Raw genomic sequence first — 21018 nt, 5'->3', positions numbered from 1 at the left:
AGCAAATCAAATGATGTGCAAACTCTGTGCTATGATTTATTTGTACACTGAATATCTGTAGTGGCTATACCAGCAATGGAATAATGTTTTCATTAAGTACAAAATGTTCTGTTTTCTCCCATTCTAGGGGCTAGAAGAGTTGCCCTATTTTATAAGCAGAAACTCTATATAAAGATGCGTGTTGGGATATCATACATGTCTTAGGGAAGAAAGGATTTTTTCTGCACTAAAAATATTATAATTCTTTTTTGATTCATTCGCTAAAGCTAAACCTTGTATTGGTTTCTAAATGTGTCCAAACAAAATCAGTAGCAGAGATAACAGTGCTGCAGCAGGCAGTATTCTGGTTGGTGTCTCGGCTCCGCATGTAGCTTTGGGATCTGTGATGCAGAAAGAAAATTAGATTACGATCTTTCTAGTCTGGGCTAAAAAGCTGAAACAATATAAAATCAGAGGTTCAGTTTTGTCCATCACCTTCACTCAAGGACATTAAGAATTGTCTTTCTGGATCAGACCAAGGGTGGTGTAGTGCCAGCGTGGTGCAGTGGTTTGGAGTGGTGGAGTCTGATCTGGAGAACTGGGTTTGATTCCCCACTTTTCCACGTGAGTGGCGGAGGCTAATCTGGTGATTCGTTTCCCTACTCCTACACATGAAGCCAGCTGGGTGACCTTGGGCAAGTCATGCTCTCTCAGCCTCACCTACCTCACAGGGTGCCTGTTGTGGGGAGGGGAAGGGAAGGTGATTGTAAGCCGGTTTGATTCTGCCTTAAGTGGTAGAGAAAGTCGGCATATAAAAACCAACTCTTCTTCTTCAGCCTATTGCCCTGTTTCCAACACTAACCAGACGGACAGAGATAATATATACAGGTGATATCCTTTCTAACCATCTGCTAGTCATATATATATTTCCTGTGTATTTGGAGGTCCAAATCAGTGATCATAATAGATGTAACAATTTTCTTGGACTTTAAAAATATATTCTATTATCTATCTCATGTTTATGCTATTATTTTTCCAAACAGCTCAGGGGGTGACATTTTGTTAATGTATTTACTTTGTGTATGCTCCACTTTTTGTACGGACAAGGACGCCATGAGGACACCATTCTTCCCTTTTCCATTTTATCCTCACAACATCCCTGTGAGGTAGGTTAGACTGAGTGGGACAGGCCCAAGGTCACCCAGCAAGCTTCCATAGCAGAGCGGAGATTCAGACCTGGGTCTGCCAGGTTCCGGTCTGGCACTCTACTGCACTGGCTCATACATAGTTCTCCCCTATTCCTTGTTATACTCACAATAGCCCTGTAAATCGGCTGTGAAAGAGAGGCTGGCCCAAAGTCACACAGCGAGCTTCCATGTGAGCCTGGGTCTCACCACTCACACTCCCAACTAGTATACCACATTGGCTAGTGCCCTTCTCTGCTTCTTGTGATAGCAGTGACCTGTTGAGTAGGCTTTTACAGCTGTCTTAAATAAGTGCTGTTAGCCATGATGCTTTATAGGAGCAGCATTATTCTAAATTATTGGATTCTGGGATCAAACAGGAAATAACTGATGTCCTCCTTTGAGGCTGCTTTTGGAAACAGAATGCCGGGATAGAGGAATCTCTCCATGTAATGCAGCAAGGCACTCTTCGGATATACCAAGCCGTGCACTGTAGCAGAAATTCCAAAAGTTGCTAGTTAAACAGGAAACCCTTCTCTTGATTCCAAGTAGAAGGATCAGATCTGTAACGAGAAATTCAGTGCTATCTTGGCCCTTCCAGATGTGTTTACCCCTGTTAGAATATTCTTTCCATGCAGAATGTGCTATTTCAGTGGAAGCAGTTTGTTACCTTGAAAACAGGGCCTTATTTCAAAATAGTGATTTAGAGAGTTACTCACTTTTCCAGATCACTTTAGACTTGACGTTGGTCCAGTAGATTTCATGAGACCAGGCGACTGTTGCCCTAATTTAAAAAGGGGGGAGGGAGGCACTTTAAAATATACGTTGAGAGAGAGAGACATTTGCAGCCTGTCATGGTAGAGGTTTACAGAATGCACCATGGGGTGCAGAAAATGGACAGATCTCTCTCACATAACACTACAACTCAGGTACACCCATTTAAGTTAATGGGCAATATATTCAGGAAGTAATTGTGGAATGCACTGCATAGAGATGGTCACAAGCATTATTATTATTAATGCCGTCAAGTCACAGTTGACTTATGGCAACCCCAATGGAGTTTTCAAGGCAAGAGATGTTCAGAGGTGGTTTGCCATTGCCTGCCTCTGCATCGCGACCTTGGATTTCCTTGGTGGTCTCCAGGGTTGCCAGCTCTGGGTAGGGAAATACTTGGAGATTTTGGGGGTGGAGCCTGGAGAGGGGAGGGACTTCAGCATGGTACGCCATAGAGTTCACCCTCCAAAGTAGCTGTTTTCTGGGGAGCTGATCTCTATTGCCTGGAGAGCAACAGTGGGAGATCTCCAGGCCCCACCTGGAGGTTGGCAATCCTAGTGGTCTCTCATCCAAATACTAACCAGGGCTGACCCTGCTTAGAATTTGAGATCTGATGAGATCGGGCTAGCCTGGGATATCCAGATCAGGTGGTCACAAGCATAGGTAGCTTTAAAAAGGAATTAGCTTCGGGGAGGAGAGGGTCCGTCAGTGGCTTCTAGTCATGATCGCTAAAGGGAACCTCCAACATTATCTGTGCTAAGAGGCAACACCAGGGGAAGGCTTTTACCTCGATGTCCTGTTTGTGACCCTACAGAGCAACAAGTTTGCCTCCGTGTCAAACAGGATGCTAGACTAGATGGACCACTGGTCCGTTCCAGAAAGGCACTTTTTATGTGTATGGGGGAGGGACTCTTTGCAACTGCTTTGATTCAGTTTCTGAAAATTCTTCATACTTAAAAAACACACATCTATCAAACCACCTCTCTTAGTCTCTTGCCATGAAAACCCCAAAAAGGGGTCGCCACAAGTCGGCTGCGACTTGACGGCACTTTACACACACACACATATCCTGGAAGAATGAAATTATTGTGTGTAAACAGTGAGAAAGCAGCTTGCGTTAATTGCTTAGCAGCCTTTATGCCCACTTAGATAATTTTCTGCTTTTAAAAGGGAAGGATCTGAAATACATTTAAAGGAAGGCAGCAATTTTTTAAAGAATGCACAACACTTACACGAATGTAACCACTGAGGGGCAGCCAGAGTTAGGTGGGAGCCATGTATAAGCAGTCTGTCTTGTTTTTAAATTGGTGTTGGAATGAGTCACTGCTCCATATGGGTTTCCAGAGCACTGCAAAAAAAAAAAGGGGGGGGAGGACATTTACATAATCTTTCTCAAAATACTTTCATATTTTAAACAGGATTAAGAGCTTTTAGCTCACTGGCCGTCAGGGAGCCAAACAAATTGAATGCTTTGGACTTTGCCTTGCACTCTTGCTCTGATTCTAAATTCTGATTTGAGACCATTTGGGGTGGTTTCCATATTCCAGTGTTAGAACAAAGGAAACTGATGGCCTGCTTGCATCTCTCAGAGAGGGTGTGTGCAGGATCAGACCTTGACACCATGGCCTGGACAATCTGCTTTCTATCCATTTTAACATTCTGTATCAACCAGCCTGATAAGAGTTTTGGTGAGCTCAAAAGCCAACACAGTGTTTTGCGTCAATTTGGTTGGACCTAATAAAAAATATCACATGGATTTTGTTCTTGTTTTTGGATTTTGCAAGGACCATTATGGCTGTACAACTTTTTTTCATTCCTAAGGCCATTCTGCATATGACAAAAAGCCCTGCAGCGGCTTTTTGCACCTAAATTGTGCATGGGAGAATCTAATCACAGGTCCCCAGGATCATATGAATTTTGTCCCTGGATCTCTCAGGCTTCTAGTTCTCATTGTTTCAGAGAGAAGATCCAAAGAGACTTTGTGTCTCTTACCTGCAAGAATTTTGTGTTGTTGGGTGGACTCTTCCAAAAGCCCAGTGCAGTGGTGGAACCAAACGAACGAGCCTCTAACAATAACCCTCTGTACGTAGGCCCCAGGATCTGAACTGGAGAGAGAGCAGGGGGTTGGATCCTGTTGAACAGATCTACATGGACAAGGGGGGTGGATTTTTGACAGTGTTTCAGGGGGCATTTCAGGCTGCAGTGGGGAGGGGGTGAGGTGAGAAAGTGATGATCTGTGGGCAGAAATCCTACCACCCACAGGAAACTTTGATGGGCTCCAATAGGGTTGCCAACCTCCAGGTACTAGCTGGAGATCGCCTGCTATTACAACTGCTCTCCAGCTGATAGAGATCAGTTTGCTTGGAGAAAATGGCCGCTTTGGCAATTGGACTCTATGGCATTTAAGTCCCTCCCATCCCCAAACCCCACCCTCCTACAGAGATCAGTTCCCCTGGATAAAATGGATGCTTTAGAGGGTGGACTCTATGACATTGTACCCCACTGATGTACCTGTCCTCCCCAGGCTCTTTCCCCAAATCACCAGGAATGTCCCAACCTGGATCTGGCAACCCTACCTCTATCCCCCTCTGGTGGTCAGCGGGGACCTGGCAACCCTAGCGGGAAACTAGCAGAGACTCAGGGTGGTGAAGTGGATCATACAACTTCCAAGAGCAGATAGAGAATCACATTTTAGAATGTTTACCTATGTTTAAAAATTCCTTGCAAATAGAGAACCAGCACAGCAAACAAAGAGAGAAGCCTTCTAGCTGAGCTAGTTTTCTTTGCCCTCCTTCCTCCCCCGCCCCTTCTGTAGTCCAAACTGACACCATCTATTTTACCTCCTCAACTTTCTGAGAATATCGTTTTATCGCCTAATTTTCCTGCATGTGTGAACCAGGTCTGAGTTCTCTTTACCATCCTCCAGGTGGGGCCTGGAGGATGGTTAAGGGGAGACATGATAGAGGTCTATAAAATCATGCATGGTATGGAGAGAGTAGACAGGGAGAAGCTTTTCTCCCTCTCTCATAATACTAGAATGCGGGGTCATCTGCTGAAACTGGAGGGTGAGAGATTCAAAATTGATAAAAGAAAGTACTTCTTCACACAACACATAGTTAAATTGTGGAACTCCCTGCCCCAGGATGTGGTGATGGCTTGGAAGGCTTTAAGAGAGGAGTAGATATGCTCATGGAGGAGAGGGCTTTTTATGGCTACTAGTAAAAATGGATACTAGTCATGATGCATGTCTATTCTCTCCAGGATAAGAGGAGTACGTCTATTATATTAGGTGTTTTGGAACACAGGCAGGACAATGCTGCGGCAGTTGTCTTGTTTGTGGCTTCCTAGAGGCACCTGGTTGGCCACTGTGTGAACAGACTGCTGGACTTGATGGGCCTTGGTCTGATCCAGCATGGCTTTTCTTATGTTCCTGGAATTACAACTGATCTTCATGCAACATAGATCTGTTCCCCAGGAGAAAATAGTGGTTTTGAAGAGTGGACTGTACAGCATTTTATCCCGCTGAGGTCCCCCCTACCCAATCCCCCCAGGCTCCACCTTGAAATCTCCAGGAATTTCGCAGCCCAGAGCTGGCAACTCTAGTTTCAAGCACTGAAAAGTATGGCCCTCTGGCTTAATCTGCAATACCCAAATACACTGCTTTGTCGAACAGTGTTGTAGGAACCCCTGGGCTTCCTTCAAGGCATGTCATGGGTTTCTCATAAGAACATTAGAAAGGCCATGCTGGATCAGACCAAGGTCCATCAAGTCCAGCAGTCTGTTCACACAGTGGCCCAACCAGGTGCCTCTAGGAAGCCCACAAACAAGACAACTGCAGCAGCATTTATCCTGCCTGTGTTCCAAAGCACCTAATATAATAGGCATGCTCCTCTGATCCTGGAGAGAATAGGTATGCATCATGACTAGTATCCATTTTTATTTCTCGATGAAGAAGAAACATTCCAGAAAGACAGTTTGGTCACTGGTGCTAAATTCAGACTACCTTACGTAACCTCCTTCCATATAGACTGATTTGGGCACTGAAATAATCCTCAAGAGCTCTAACCACATTTTCTGCCAGTGAAAAAGGGAAGGACCTTCATTTTTGACCATGGACGAAAACCTATGGGGGCTATAGTAAGGAGGGGAATTGGTGTCAAGAGAGGTCAGCACATATGTATCAATCAACCTGACAGTTTAAACATTAGCATGTGGCCATGTCATGAATTTAAAGTGGTAGCCTGTTTCCTGATATGTCAGTCAAATGTTCAAAAAACAACACAGGGAGAGTTCCATATCAAAGCTTCAAGCTCTTCCTTCCACTGTTCCCAAAGCCAAGATGAAAAGCTTGAGATTGAAGCTTTGCATTTCAAAAGGATCTAACTTAACTGCTCTCAGTGATGTCAGATGGGAGAGGGAAGTCTTCCTCCTCTTCGAGAATCATCTTTTGGAACACGTTCTTGATTGGCCTATACTGGTCAGGGGGTCCAGTTTCCTATAAAGTTAGCCTATAACCATCTGGCACAAGTTTTTCCATGCATCGCCCAATAATAACATCAAAATAAATAATGGGCTAGGGACCATCTTGCTGCATCTCCTACCTGCTGCTTTGGTACTTTTGCTGACTTGAAGATAATAAGAACATAACATAAGAAAGGCCATGCTGGATCAGACCAAGGCCCATCAAATTCCCACAGTGGCCAACCAGGTGCTTCTAGGAAGCCCACAAGCAAGTCGACTGCAGCAGCATTATCCTGCCTGTGTTCCACAGCACCTAATAATGTAACCTGCCTGCCTTTACATCTGTAAATGTATGTTAGGAAGCTAGTTTTGTTATCTTAATTGCACCTGCTTATTCTTATTTTATGATTAAGGCTGAACATATTCTTTAATATTTTCAGTAAAGCCTGTTACTTTTATTAATGTGTTCTACTGTGTGTGTAAGAGTCCAAACCCATTTTCGGTCAGACTATCAGAAGGGGATTCATTTCAGGGTCCCTGGTCCGGGACATGGGAATCAAATCTTCCTTGCAAGGATGTGGTGGGAACTGAAACTGACCACACTCTCTGTGAAACTGACCAAAAGCAGCAGCATAGGTCAGTTGTGATTATTTCAGTGTTCTCTCAACTGTTCGATTTGAAACTGACCAAAAAGTAGCCACATAGGTTGTTTGTGATTATTTCAGTGTTCTCTCAACTGTTAGATCTGAAACTGATCCATACTCACTGTTAAACTGAACAGATAAGCAGCCTCATGGTGTTACAGCATTATTCTCTCGCTAGTGCACTCAACATTGACTTCAAGAGGAGAGGTTGGATGAGGGGGATAGACACATGGAAGGGAGAAACTAGAATGGGCATGGGGAGAAAAACCAAAAGTGACAAGTATGCCCAGGACTGGCTTTCGATTTGGGATCAAGGCTGACTTTAAACTCGGGGTAAAACAGCATCTTGAAAATGCAGAGAAAATGTGAGGGGAGAGCGAGGCGATTTCTGATGGTCGGAAAATACATGCATAATTAAAATGAAGCCCCAAAGTAGTCAGGGGTGACCACAATGGGAACAACCCATGCATAAAAGGCCTGAGTGAAAAAAGTTGGATCTAATCCTAGAGGGCCTTCACTAAATGCCCCACCACCTGATAAATGCTGCAGGAGAGCAAGCCTTCTCTGCGGTGCCTCCACAGCTCTGTAATTCCTTCCCAAGGGAGGTCCACCACACGCTATCCCCATTGACATTTCACCAAACATTAACACCCACCCTTTTGACAAGGGTTCTTGCCAGTCTTGGTCTTATATTGGGTTGGTCTCTTTCTAAAATTGTTGGTTTTAATTATTCTGAAAAGAGGGAAATTATAGCCTGCCTTATTGGCTAGTGGATTTCTTTATAAGACTGTATTTTGTAATTTTAAAATGGCTATAACTTGCCCTGAAGGTCCTTTATTTTTTGTGGGGGGGGGGGATAGAAGGGCAGGATGTAAGTCCTTTAACCCTGCCCTCCTCAGGCTCCACCTCCAAAATCTCCAGGTATTTCCCAACCCGGAGTGCCCATTAATAAAATATCTTTAACTGCTAGCGTAACAAAAAATTGAGTAGAAAAGTCATCTCACTTGATTGCCACAATATTATCCCTTTCAAGTGAAAAGGTTTCAACTTAAGCAAAAAAGAGGCACTTACTGTTAATCGGTTGCCCATTTAGGAAAGACGGTGAGCTCACCAGAAATTCATAGGGAGCCAGAGTTTGCTGGGGCTGGATCCCAGTGTGCACAGGTAACATATTCTCACAGGCGGAGGCAGGAGCCCCTGTCGGAAAGGCACCGCATGGAATGAGCATGGTACAAAGGACCGTGGAGCCAAAGAGAAGGCAGAGATTCCACTGAGCCATGGCCAAGGAGAAAAGGAGCTGTTACGCCTGCTCTCCTTGGCCTCAATAATGAACTCTCTGAGGCTTGGGGGGGGTGTCTTTAAAATGAAAGGGCGGGCGGGCCCTGCTGAGTCACTGACCCATAACAATTTCATTTTCTGCCCCTTTCGAATACAAAAACCTCTTGCTCACATGTCCCTTCTTTTTACTGTGAACTAGGTTTCTTCTGAGAGAAAGATAAGGAAGATGGATTTAGGAATTTGCACGGTTAAAGATTGCGTGGAGCTTTGCCCCCTTAAAAAGATACCAGCCTACCTCCACTAAAAAAGTCTTCTGTGTCAGAAAAAAACATGGTCATTGAATGTGCCTGCTTCATGGCATGTGCCCATGTGGGGTGTCGCTTTCTAGAATCTGAATATGGTGAAATAAGGGTATGTGCCGTCATTGCACATAATGTGCAGTTGACATACTTTCCCCTCTCTACTTACATGTTGTTGTTGTTTTAATTCTTGTTCTCATTATAGCATTATATTTTTATTTACAGATATAAGTACAATCACAACTACCAATACAAGAACACACACAAAAAGAGAAAAAAAACTTCATCAAAACAGTAATTACAACAAAAAAGAAAGAAACACAAAAAAGGAAACATAACAAAAATAACAATTACAGCGCTATTGGACATGGGCTTAATATTTGTTGTCAGTTTGTGTGTGTGTGTATTAATTACAGGTATAAAAGGAATACCATAATAGCATAGCTGATTGAAACGATTAGAAATAAAAAGAAGAGGAAGGATCATTATAACTTTAATTCATCTTCCATAATCTTTGAAATGGCTTGGATGCCTGTTGCATTTCTTTCTGGTTTGTGTATGAGATGAAATTATGCAATTATGAAATTAGATAATATCTAGGTATTCAAATATTCAATTATATTCAACAAACTTCACATGCATCATCCTAATTTTTAATTTCAAATATTTTATGCTCCACCTTTTTGACCTAGTAGCTCCACAGTGCAGTTTGCAAACAGTATATTTTTAAAAAATGACATTATAAGATCAAGCAGAACTAAAAACATCAAAATGACTGACCAAACCAATTGAACCAAAGACAGATAAACTCACCTCTCAAAAAACAAAACCGTTTTAAGCAATTATAGAAGTCTGACAATTGGAGCTCCTTTGGGAACACATTATATGCTTTGGTGCTGTTACTGAAAAGTTCACATTACATAATTTTTGCATCAACCCTGTAAGGTAGGCAAGTTAATGACTGCAGTGAAGTTTGAGCCCAGGACTTCCTGGCTCCAGGCTTATGATTCTAGTCTCTCTGCTGCACCAGACCTTCATTATATTTATTATATTGCTCCAAGGTATACCCTAAGATGCTTTAAAGTCCCCTTTCCCTGTTCCAAATTGCTTTCAAGTCAAAGAGGACTTATTAGTATGAGAAATATGTGGATGTTGAACCAAGGAGATCAAGAGTTTGCAGGTGAGGGTAACCTACAAGCATCATACATTTCTGTAATTCCTGGGCATTACCTTGACAAGATTAAACCATCTCTTCAAAGTCCCCACAGCATTGGCAGCTCTGGCAAACTTCAAGGTCACCCGTGTTTGCTTTGTAGTTCCAGAAGAACAAATGAGCAATTGTCTTACTGGCTGATAATGATTAAAAGGAAAAGCAGGCACTTATGCCTCCCACCAAGAACTGCTTTAAACAATTTTGGGATGTCATAGAAATGAATAAAACAGCAAATCACAAAGGTTGACAGGGCTGGACACGCTAACCCATGACAAACTCATCACACTTCCTGTCTGAGTTTGTCTTTTGCATGGAATGAGATCACAGTCTCTCTATAAAGCACCCCAGCCACTTGCTGTGGGAAATCTAGCACCTCACTGCAAAGGAAATAGTTCTGAGCTTGGAAATCAATTAAAGCTGAAACGCAGATTTCCTGTCACAAGATGAAGAAATGAAAAGAAATTAGGGTGGTTTGGGAAGCATCCCATTAAAAACCATGAAAAGCAGCGACCAGATGGTTGCGGTCAGTTTTGAGACATACTTTTTAAAAAAGTTAAAATCAGAGGCAGAATTAACTCTTACAGGAGTACTTTTAGAATAAGAACAAGAAATGCCCATCTGCCAGGGAGCCTGACCCCCATATGTCTGCAGCATTCACTCATCTAATTAGCAGAAGAAAGCCCAGTGCAGTGACTCTAGGGTTGCCAACTCCAGCTTGGGAAATTCCTGGATATTTGGGGTGGGGTGCATGGAAGGGTGGAGTCTGGGGAGGGAAGCTGCTTAGTGGTAGGGGGTTGATGCCATAGAGTTCAGTTTCCATTTCCTTCAGGGGAATTCGTTTATGTAATCTGGAGATTAGTTGTAATGCTAGGAGACCCTCCAGGCCCCACCGGGAGGGTGGCAACCCTAGATGCGATTTACAGGATCATGTGACATTGGATTCCCATGACAGGCTATCACAACTTTTTTTTGGGGGGGGGTCCTAGAAAGTAGGTGGTGGGGGGAGATATAGGCTATAGATATGATGGTGGGAATGGAGGATTTTACTCTGCAGTTCTCCCCAATAAAAATGCACCTTAGACTGTTTGCCCCTCTAAAGAAAAAGACAGGCACCCTTACAGTATTTGTCTTCTTTCCCTACTGGAAAGCAGATGGGGGAAACACCTGGGGGAATTTAAAATTTTCAAATGATCTTACGCATAAGCCTGACAACATTTATCAGGATCCACTCAGGTCTGATTTAAACATGGAACTTTTCAGTTACACAATATCTTGTTCACTCTGGGCAGTGCTACCTGAGAAAGAAGCTTCATGTACGGTGAGTAGTTTGCAGAGGATGGGGCCACGGCCCAGGTGAGTGTTGTGCTGGCACTGTAACTAGTTGCTTTGCATGGGTTAGAAGCAAGTTTAAATAGGATGTTACACGAGTGCAAAGTTGCATGGGTGGTTGCTTTGCCCTTTCCAGCAGTGCATTGAAATCATTACAAATTAGTAAGGACTAGTCCTAATAAAAGCAGTCCTTCTAAAACAGCATCCCAAAGACTAACACATTTATTGTGGCATAAGCATTTGTGAGTCAAAACCCACTTTGACTGATACCATAACTTGGTGGTTTTGGCCACAGCAAACTAACGTACCTCCCTGGAGTTTATTACTGGTACACTACTGTCTCTTTTCAATTTTTTTTTCCATATGTTACTGCCCTGATAGATTAGGCCAAAGTCTGTATTGCCCACCTTTCTGTTTCCAACTCTGCCCAGCCAACATTTAGCAATGCATGGAGGGTATAGATCCTTCTGCGCCGAGTCCCAACAGAAAAACAAAAGAAACTTGGCAGTTCTCGCCTTCTGGCCTCTCACTGCCCAATGATAACATTCGATGCATACAACAAACAGTTCTTCAGCTGCACATTTCTTTGAAGCAGGATGGAATGCCTGTACATCAATGCTGTTGTCCTATTGGCTGGACAGGTGTTGCCTGGGTGACGACTGTGACCAAACACTTACCAAGGAACCTGGGAAGCCTGCCAGCCGGCTGCATAATGAGCCAAGGGAATCAGCTTCTCTGGGGGAAATAAAGCAGATCCTATCACAAGAGAAAGAACCTGGAAGGTGCTTTCAGGCAGGTAATTAAACATCCCCAAGCCACCTTTTGGGGGAAGAAGGGCTGTGGTCAATCCAATGCCTAGTGAAGCTGGCTTGATCATTATTTCTATGACATCCACCTTCTTGTGTCAGAGGCTGTACATTTCATAATGAGCATTTGCAGTGGACTATAAAGATTGCCAGCTCTGGGTTAGGAAATACCTGGAGATTTGGGGGTAGAGCCTGGGGATGGTGGGTTTTGGGGAGAGGAGGGACCTCAGAAGGGTATAATGTAGGGTTGCCAGGTCCCTCTTTGCCACTAGTGGGAGGTTTTTGGGGCGGAGCCTGAGGAGGGCGTGGTTTGGAGAGGGGAGGGACTTCAATGCCATGGAGTCCAATTGCCAAAGCGGCCATTTTCTCCAGGTGAACTGATTTCTATTGTCTGGAGATCAGTTGTAATAGCAGGAGATCTCCAGCTAGTACTTGGAAGTTGGCAACCCTAGTATGATGCCATACAGCCAACCTACCAAAGCAGCCATTTTTCCCAGGGGAACTGACCTCTGTTATCTGGAGACTAGTTCTGGGAGATCTGCCAACAGGATGAACTGGATGGGTTTTGGGGTTCAGCCTGGTGAACATACAGATTCTCTGTATCTGCCAACAGGATGAACTGGGCCAACTTCATAAAAGCTTATGTCGTCTTTTTGATTCACTTACAGAACACTTCTTGAGCTTGACCTTATACGTAACATCAACCAGCTTTCACTTTGTTGTTCTCATATATATTGCTTATCGCTTGTGCAATTAATACTGTGACCTAACTATTGTATTATTTTTATAGTTTTTGTTCTGCTTTTGGGTTGGTCCACACCAATATGGCTCTATTGTAGGGTTGCCATATGCCCTCTGGATAGGGATACCATTCCCCTTGGTTGGGGAGAAGGGTTGCCAGCTCTGGGTTGGGAAATACCCGGTGATTTTAAGGGAGGAGCCTGAGGAGGGTGGGGTTTGGGGAGGGGAGGGACTTCAATGCCACAGAGCCCAATTGCCAAAGTGGCCAGTTTCTCTAGGTGAACTGATCGCTATAGGCTGGTGATCAGTTGTGACAGTGAGAGATCTCCAGCCACCACCTGGGGGTTGGCAACCCTTTTGGGGAGGGGGATTCCCCACCCCAAGCTCCTGTTGCCCACTGCCACTCCAAGCAGTGACAGGGGAAAAAACAGAAAAACAACAACAACCAGCTGCAGCACAAGCATGATGGCATCACTTCCAGGAACACCTGGAAGTGATGTCAGTCCTCTGTAGGAATTGCTGAAAACTCTATGGTTTTACCATATAATTTTAGTTGATTCCTAAAGAGGACTGACTGGAAGTGACATGGTGTTGTTGCCAATGGCCACCTCCCCATATTCCCACCCCACCCTCTGTCTCCCGCTGGTCACCAGGCTGAACCTAACAACCCAAGCCCACCCCCAAAGTAGATACTATTCTAGTCTTTCCAAGATGGATTACAAGTACAGGCTATTTCAACAAACTCTTTGCAGCTCTCTAACTTCCTCTGTTGTCCTGCCTCTCCTCCTTCACTTTATTAGGATTTTTACATTCTGTTCAAGCATCTTTAATCTAATTGTATACAGGTATTCACTAACATTCACTTGTCGGATCTGTCTGACTTTGCAAGTGCCCTTCAGTTTAGGGTTGCCAACCTCCAGGTATTAGCTGGAGATCTCCTGCTATTACAACTGATCTCCAGCCAATAGAGATCAGTTCACCTGGAGAAAATGGCCACTTTGTCTATTGGACTCTATGGCATTGAAGTCCCTCCCCTCCCCCAACCCTGCCCTCCTCAGGCTCCACCCCAAAACCTCCTGCCAGTAGCGAAGAGGGACCTGGCAACCCTATCCATGACCTCCAGTATAGCCTGTCATAAACCTGTCCTGGGTTTATGTGTTCTTACATGCAAGCTTACCTGCTTGTATAGGGTTGCCAGTGCTGGGTTGGGAAGTACCTGGGGGCGGAGCCTGAGGAGGGCAGGGTTTCGGGAGGGGAGAGACTTTAATGCCATTGAGTCCAATTGCCAAAGCGGCCATTTTCTCTAAGATAACTGATCTCTTTCTGCTGGAGATCAGTTGTAATAGCAGGAAATCTCCAGCTAGTACCTGGAGGTTGGCAACCCTATGCTTGTAAAGTGTGTTTCTCTTCCCATGCTTCCAGTGCCTTTGGGAACCCTGGTAGCAATGGCTTTCTCTGAGCAAGGGCAAGGGGCAGAACTTTCCAATTACTTCAGCACCCTTGTGTGCGTGCGTATGAGTGTAGCGAATGATCTTAGGCGTCATGGGGAGGAATCGAAACACAGTCTGCTTTCTTAAATAGGAAAAAACTTCATTAGTCTAAATTAAGCTAGGGCACATACATGGAAAATAGTTATCAAGCCTAGTGGTTACAGATCTAAGGGGAAAAAACATAAAACATAAGCTAAGTTGCCAATATAGAACGATTACCTCTGACACCTGCCCGGCTGTTGTGGAACACATGCATATCCAGAACCCCTACTGCTTCCTGAAGAGGAATCTGGCTCCCAGGATTTGGTCACCACACTTGGGCAAAGCATTTGAACAATGAACTAATAGATGATTCGACCTTTTAAAATCTTTCTGCCTTAGTTGGTGGGCCGGGAACCTCTTCCAATCCAGATTTAGGGGCCCTGCCCCTCATGAGAAGATAAACCCAAAACGTCCTCCAATCAGGTGTAGTACATGTCGCCCACATCATCGTACCAAGATCATATTTTGCAACAGTCATCCATCTGTCTCTTGGGCAGAGGAGCACATGGCTGTCTCCCAGTGGAAAGTCATCTCCTGCTCTTTCTGCCCTCTTTGTGCATTTTATTGCTCTCTTCCCTGAGAAAACAAACGGCTGTCAGGACCTCAGGAATTACTTAATGCACCTCAAAGCATCTTATATCTCTGATTCACGACATAGCTTTGGGGGGGGGGGTTCATAGGAGTCCCATCCTCCCTTTTGCACCAGTGAAAAATCTGGTCAGACCCAACCTCATGTACCAGCTACAATTATTTAACTTTTCCTGGTCAAAAATCATGTTATTATTACTGCAGGGTATACAAGAGCCTCACCTGCCACAAAGCACTTGCCTTGCTGAACAACCTCACAATCCCACACATTCGTTTTCAGTCTTTTTGGAGGTTTGAGAACAATGGATTGGAAAAACACCACAATTCCCTTTGACCCGCTCACGGCTATTGCATGCATAGTCGTTGACGATGTGATAAAAGACGCAGTAGAGGTTGTGACCGAAGAACGACTGAAAGAGGCAGGTATTGCTGGCCTTACCTTTGAAACGTTCAAGAGGGTGGGAAATCCATCTGCGCTGGGCGTTAAGCCAAGCCTTCTTCAGTTGCAGGAGCCAAACATGAAGTGAAAAACATCAAGTGGATGATGTGCAAGGATTTCACGACGGCAAGAGGGCTTTTGAAGATTGAGGAATACATGAAAGTAAGGAGAAGGGCTGATATTTATGGACCTCATTACCTTCAGACCCAGCTATGTTGGGTGTGATACCTGAGTGCTGGAAATTGACTAGATGTAGGCCTGTAGCTAATCAAGGCACTTACAAGTAGATCCACATGACGAATTGCATTTATTAAACAGTTTCAAAGAATTGATATGGGTCGAAGGCTTTCACGGTCAGAGTTCATTGGTTCTTGTAGGTTATCCGGGCTGTGTGACCGTGGTCTTGGTATTTTCTTTCCTGACGTTTCGCCAGCAGCTGTGGCAGGCATCTTCAGAGGAGTAACACTGAGAGACACTGTCCTTCAGTGTTACTCCTCTGAAGATGCCTGCCACAGCTGCTGGCGAAACGTCAGGAAAGAAAATACCAAGACCACGGTCACACAGCCTGGATAACCTACAAGAACCAATTGATATGGGGTTTGTCAGTGTACATTTCTACTTACTTGAGAGCCAGCGTGGTGTAGTGGTTAAGAGCACTGGTTTGGAGCGGTGAACTCTGATCCAGAGAACCAGGTTTGATTCCCCACTCCTCCACATGAGCGGTGGAGGCTAATCTGGTGAGCCGGATTTGTTTCCCCGCTCCTACACACGAGAGGCCAGCTGGGTGACCTTGGGCAAGTCATAGCTCTGTTTAGAGCTCTCTCAGCCCCACCTACCTCACAGGGTGTTTGTTGTGGAGAGGGGAAGGGAAGGTGATGGTAAGGCGGTTTGAGTCTCTCTGAAGTGGTAGAGAAAGTCGGCATATAAAAACCAACTCTTCTTCTTATGTAAGAATTACTTATTGACGGTTGCTTTATGGTGATGTAAACTGAAATATTTTTACTTCAATCAAACAAAATCCAGCAACGTCATATTGACCTAGGGCTGTTATCTTGAGGTTGGGATATTCCTGGCGATTGGGGTATGGACCCTGGGGAGGGGAGGGACTTCAGTAGGATTTAATGTCATAGAATCCATCCTCCAAAGCTGCCATTTTCTCCAGTGGAACCAATCTCTATAGTCTGGAGATAAATTGTAATTCCAGGCGATCTCCAGGCCCCAACTGGAGGTTGGCAACCTTACATTGGTCCCATCCATTCACCCACCTTTCACCATCACTGCCCCCCTTTTTTTACTATCGTAGTACAATTATTTTTTCAAGATACATAAGTACCAAGGGGTTGTATCCTACCATTCTGCTCAGTTAACGGTAGCACCTTCCCTTGCACAAGGAGTCTTACTCCAAGGAAAGAGGACTGAGTCTCTTGCACTGGAGGAAGGCTCCTTTTGCTAGAAGAAGGTGCCGCCATTCACTGAGCAAAACAGTAGAATACAACCCATCGTGTTTGTAATCAATGACAAATACATCGTTTATGATTTGATAAAAAGGTGGTCTTTGAGTGTTCAGCAACATAAGCTGGTTATTTAATGTCAAATTACCCATTAATAACATTTGGATTAGACTAAGGGTCCAAATATTTATCATCTCAATGCATTTGGTTCAACTCATTGGTTGGAATACTATAAAGTGGGAGCTACCTTATTCCTTATTGAACTGCGTGGAGGTGAGACTTACGCCTGATTCTCACTGGGGGGGGGGGGCAAATCAGCATCTGGGCTGTTCCACTTTAGACTCCGCATTCACATGACTGAACAGTCCTCCATACAAAACCTTACTTATGCATAGAGAACTAACATGTCTGTATACAGGTTTTTAAATAAAACAGAGAAGCATTCAATCACGAGCCTCCTATCTGCACTCTGAATTTGGTACAGTCTAGGTATTAGTTTGGCACCACAGGGAGAACAAAATCTTAGCCCACAGTCAGTGATTTTAACAATATCCCTGTAGGGATTACATGTCGATTTCCTCTCCTTCTCTCCTGCCCTTTTCCCAGCCTGCAGCTGCAGTTACTGTACCAGATGCACAGAGTAATGACCTTGGCCTAGGGTTGTCAGCTCTGGGTTGGGAAATACCTGGAGATTTTGGGGGTTGAGCCTGAGGAGCGCAGGGTTTGGGGAGGGAAGGGACTTCAGTGGGATATAATGCCGTAGAGTCCACCCTCCAAAGCAGCCATTTTCTCCAGGTGAACTGATTTTGGTTGCCTGGAGGTCAGTTGTAATCCCAGGAGATCTCCAGCTACCACCTGGAGGTTGGTAACCCTACCTTGGCCCAATAGCCGCCCTGCGGTGCCTCATCTAGTAGGAACCAATGGGATTGACACCCAAATAACTGCCTAGACACAGTTCCACCTGAAGGCCTGATGATTCTAATGAGCCTAGGGGTAGGGTTGCCAGCTCCGGGTTGGGAAATACCTGGAGATTTTGGGGAACAGAGCCTGAGGAGGGCAGGGTTTGGGGAGGGGCTTCAATGCCATAGAGTTCAATTGCCAAAGCGGCCATTTTCTCCAGGGGAACTGATCTCTATTGGCTGGAGTTCAGTTGTAATAGCAGGAGATCTCCAGCTAGTACCTGGAGGTTGGCAACCCTAGCCTAGGGCATGCCTGACTTCCTTTGGATTGGACCCATTATATTACAAATTGAGTCACGCTATTACATCATAAGTTAAGAATGTGTGACTGTGTGATGTGTGACTATTCTGCAGACATGGGAGCTTCATAAGAGCTGGCTGCACTATACAAACTATACAGAAGATGAAGAACTGCAGTATAGTACTAGGTATCATTACCGGGTACGCTGGAGCATCCCAACCTGCAGGAAGCCTATCCCCCGAGCAACAGCAAATGTCTATTTCGTCATAGAGATTTCCAAAATCAAGCCGAATGTAAGTATTCTGATTTTCCCAGCCTCTTTTCTGAATATACCTAGCCCAAGCATTCATAGAGTGTCTTAATGAAGATCTGTTTGATAACTAAACCTGGTCATTTGCAGTCATCTGATGACATCTTTCCTTCTATAAATTTGTAAGCAACTGAGCCAAGCTCTTTACAATTTCATCTTTACAATTTCAACAGTAGCAACCAGAAAAGGTCTGAATTTGGGGGGATAAACATGATACAAACTTAAATTTTTCAAAGTTGATTGCAAATATGGCTAATGCTCCCTCTTTATATATCAGAGCATATTATCTTCCAGGTCTTCTTGCTTGAGAGTATGTGGTCATCGTTTTTCCAGGATTGTCAGTTTCCATAAGGACTAGAAAGCCTTGGATACTTGGTTGTTTTTTTTTTGTAAAATTAAATCCTTAAGATCCCATTGAGTTAACCATCTATTTTATATCTGTTGCAGACATTACCTGTTGAAGTATTCTTTGTAATAGAGACAAACAGGTTCATACACAGGTAGATATTTTCCTCTAATTACTTAAGTACCAAAGAATTCATTCTTACACTAATTGCTCTCATATGCCTATCCATACTGGAAACCTCTTAATGTTTTGCTATAGATAAAATCAGCTTACATCAACAGATCCAATAGGAACACAATTCCAGCTAAGTAAATCTCATGGATTTGCAGTCATAGTTACAAATGGGAGCGGGGTGGATGGAAACAAAAAAAATTCTAAACAACAAAAAACAACAACATGTTTCTGTTGGATCCATCCAACTTTTCCATTCGACCTCACCTAACTCCCTTCCTCTCTGCCAGCCCAGCCCTGCATGGCTATTGTCCCTGCAGGTTCCATCATCTCCAGCCTAGTCTTTTGGGAGGGCTAATCCTCTCCTTCTCACCAGTGGAAAAGCTGATTGGATCAGAGCTCACTTCATCTGATACATTATACATCCCTAGCTATTATATCCCTAGCTATTACAGACAGATTTGATTAAGTGAGCACTGACTCACAAATCTTAATGCCAGAATAAATTGTTAGTTTTTAAAGTGCTACTGGAGTTTAAGCAGCTCCCACCAAAATTCGACCAAACGCTAACATAATTTGGCAAGTTTTCCAACTTCTCAAACCAATAGTTAAATACAACATTTAAGGAAATGTATTAACTTTGAAAAGCTGGAATCAGAAGGTAAAAATTTTTATGGTGTGAAAATAACCATAATCGTCTTTTAATGTTCACAGATGAAGCTGCTGCTACTGAAAGACACAGTGACAGCAATCAGTCGAGACGTTGGCAACCTTAGCTTGCATTTACTGATATAAATAGTCCTTATCATTAAGTTCACAGATGAAAGCAGTATATTTTGGTTAGGCTTCCTGGGTTTAAATAATTGCCGAGGGGTAGCCGTGTTACGACATCCTAAACAGATTTACACCCTTTGAAGTCCATTGACTTCAATGGACTTTGAAGGGTCTAAACTATGCTTAGGGTGGGCAGTTAGTCTGTTGAAGTAGGAAAACGGTAACTGACAAAATTTATTCCACTATAAATGATTTGTGAGTCAGAGCTCACTTCATCCAATACATCATACATCCATAGCTATTATATCCCTAGCTACTACAGATAGATACTACTACACACATTTGATTAAGTGAGCACTGACTCACAAATCTTATGCCGGAATAAATTGTTAGTTTTTAAACTGCTACTGGAGTTTAAGAGGCTCCCACCAAAATTCGACCAAATGCTAACATAATTTGGCAAGTTTTCCAACTTCTCAAACCAATAATAAAATACAACCTTTAGGGAAATGTATTAACTTTGAAATAGTCTTTGTGTGTGTTTGAGACCCACATGAGGGTGAATTTTGTGGGGAAATTGCCCTAGAGGGCTCAAGGTCTGAAACTCACACAAGTTACAGATAATTGCTTGAATATGTGCAAGGACCACCTCTGCATGAAAACTTGTTTGGCAGATGTTGATACTCCCAAACATTGTGCATTGATGGCTTTTAGCTGCTCAGCAATGTTGGATGCTTTTCTGCAGCCTAAGAAGCCTACCTCCAACTTAAGTTGTTCTGCCACTAGAAAAACTTCCTGAATTGGAGGAAGCCTTTAAATACTGCAAGAGCAGACTGGTTGGATACAGGTGGCTGCTTCCTTGACCATATATATCTGGTTATATTTAACACAGGAATTTTAAGAAAGTGTTGTTCTCAGTGGATGAAGTTTTGGAATATAGTAACACCCGCTAACTTAAATTTCTCCATTTTGCTTTCTGTAGGCCAGGAGAGTGCAGATTTAAAGAAAAGTGGCTCAAAGACATAATTGAAAGCAAAGTCACCCTGATGGAGGTGGTCAACTTTTAGTTTTATTACAAATTAAGAATTCTATATGTCTGTGTTCCAATAAAAGTTGTTTCTATGACCAGCTTTTCATTTTTGACTTCTCCACATTCCTCTAAGTAGCTAATTCAGCTATCACATGGATAACAAAGCACGGAAATATGAAAAATGTTGGTTCCTAGAGGTAACACACCCAAACCAAACACCAAGACGCTTACCTTGCAGATTGCATCATGGAGAGCCAGCGTGGTGTCGTGGTTAAGAGCGGTGGACTCTAAGCTGGAGAACAGGGTTTGATTCCCCATTCCTCCACAAGTGGCGGACTCTAATCTGGTGAACCGGGTTGGTTTCCCCACTCCTACACATGAAGCTTGGGCTAGTCACAGTTCACTGAACTCTCTCAGCCCCACCTACCTCACAAGGTGTCTGTTGTGGGTAGAAGAAGGGAAGGAGATT

The 21018-nt window shown here is 43.7% G+C and overlaps 2 protein-coding genes across 2 annotated transcripts; one reads left to right on the top strand and one right to left on the bottom strand.

Moving 5' to 3' along the window:
• Positions 1 to 285: 285 nt before the first annotated feature.
• On the bottom strand, positions 286 to 8321 carry LOC130486109 (putative defense protein 3). Its single transcript, XM_056859309.1, has 5 exons — positions 8114 to 8321; positions 3930 to 4042; positions 3170 to 3285; positions 1883 to 1947; positions 286 to 380 (listed from the first exon to the last, which is right to left on the bottom strand). Exons 1-5 carry the CDS (start codon positions 8319 to 8321, stop codon positions 286 to 288), a joined length of 597 nt encoding a protein of 198 aa, XP_056715287.1.
• Positions 8322 to 15130: 6809 nt separating this feature from the next.
• On the top strand, positions 15131 to 20586 carry AKAP14 (A-kinase anchoring protein 14). Its single transcript, XM_056858992.1, has 5 exons — positions 15131 to 15251; positions 15353 to 15429; positions 18032 to 18211; positions 18676 to 18728; positions 20502 to 20586. Exons 1-5 carry the CDS (start codon positions 15131 to 15133, stop codon positions 20584 to 20586), a joined length of 516 nt encoding a protein of 171 aa, XP_056714970.1.
• Positions 20587 to 21018: the final 432 nt, after the last annotated feature.

Source organism: Euleptes europaea, chromosome 13, assembly GCF_029931775.1.
Source record: "Euleptes europaea isolate rEulEur1 chromosome 13, rEulEur1.hap1, whole genome shotgun sequence".
Taxonomy (NCBI): Eukaryota; Metazoa; Chordata; class Lepidosauria; order Squamata; family Sphaerodactylidae; genus Euleptes; species Euleptes europaea.
The sequence above is the reverse complement of the archived record's forward strand: the minus strand, read 5'-3'. Positions and strand labels throughout refer to the sequence as shown.

Excerpts from the sequence above, each read along its gene's own strand:
- LOC130486109 (XM_056859309.1), bottom strand. The coding sequence starts at position 8,321 with ATGGCTCAGTGGAATCTCTGCCTTCTCTTTGGCTCCACGGTCCTTTGT. Across the intron at positions 4,043-8,113 it reads AAATGGGCAACCGATTAACA|TTCAGATCCTGGGGCCTACG; the intron begins GTAAGTGCCTCT and ends CTCTCTCTCCAG. Across the intron at positions 1,948-3,169 it reads CCCTCAGTGGTTACATTCGT|GGCAACAGTCGCCTGGTCTC; the intron begins GTAAGTGTTGTG and ends TTTTTAAATTAG.
- AKAP14 (XM_056858992.1), top strand. The coding sequence starts at position 15,131 with ATGGATTGGAAAAACACCACAATTCCCTTTGACCCGCTCACGGCTATT. Across the intron at positions 15,252-15,352 it reads AGAACGACTGAAAGAGGCAG|TGAAAAACATCAAGTGGATG; the intron begins GTATTGCTGGCC and ends CCAAACATGAAG. Across the intron at positions 15,430-18,031 it reads AGATTGAGGAATACATGAAA|ACATGGGAGCTTCATAAGAG; the intron begins GTAAGGAGAAGG and ends ACTATTCTGCAG.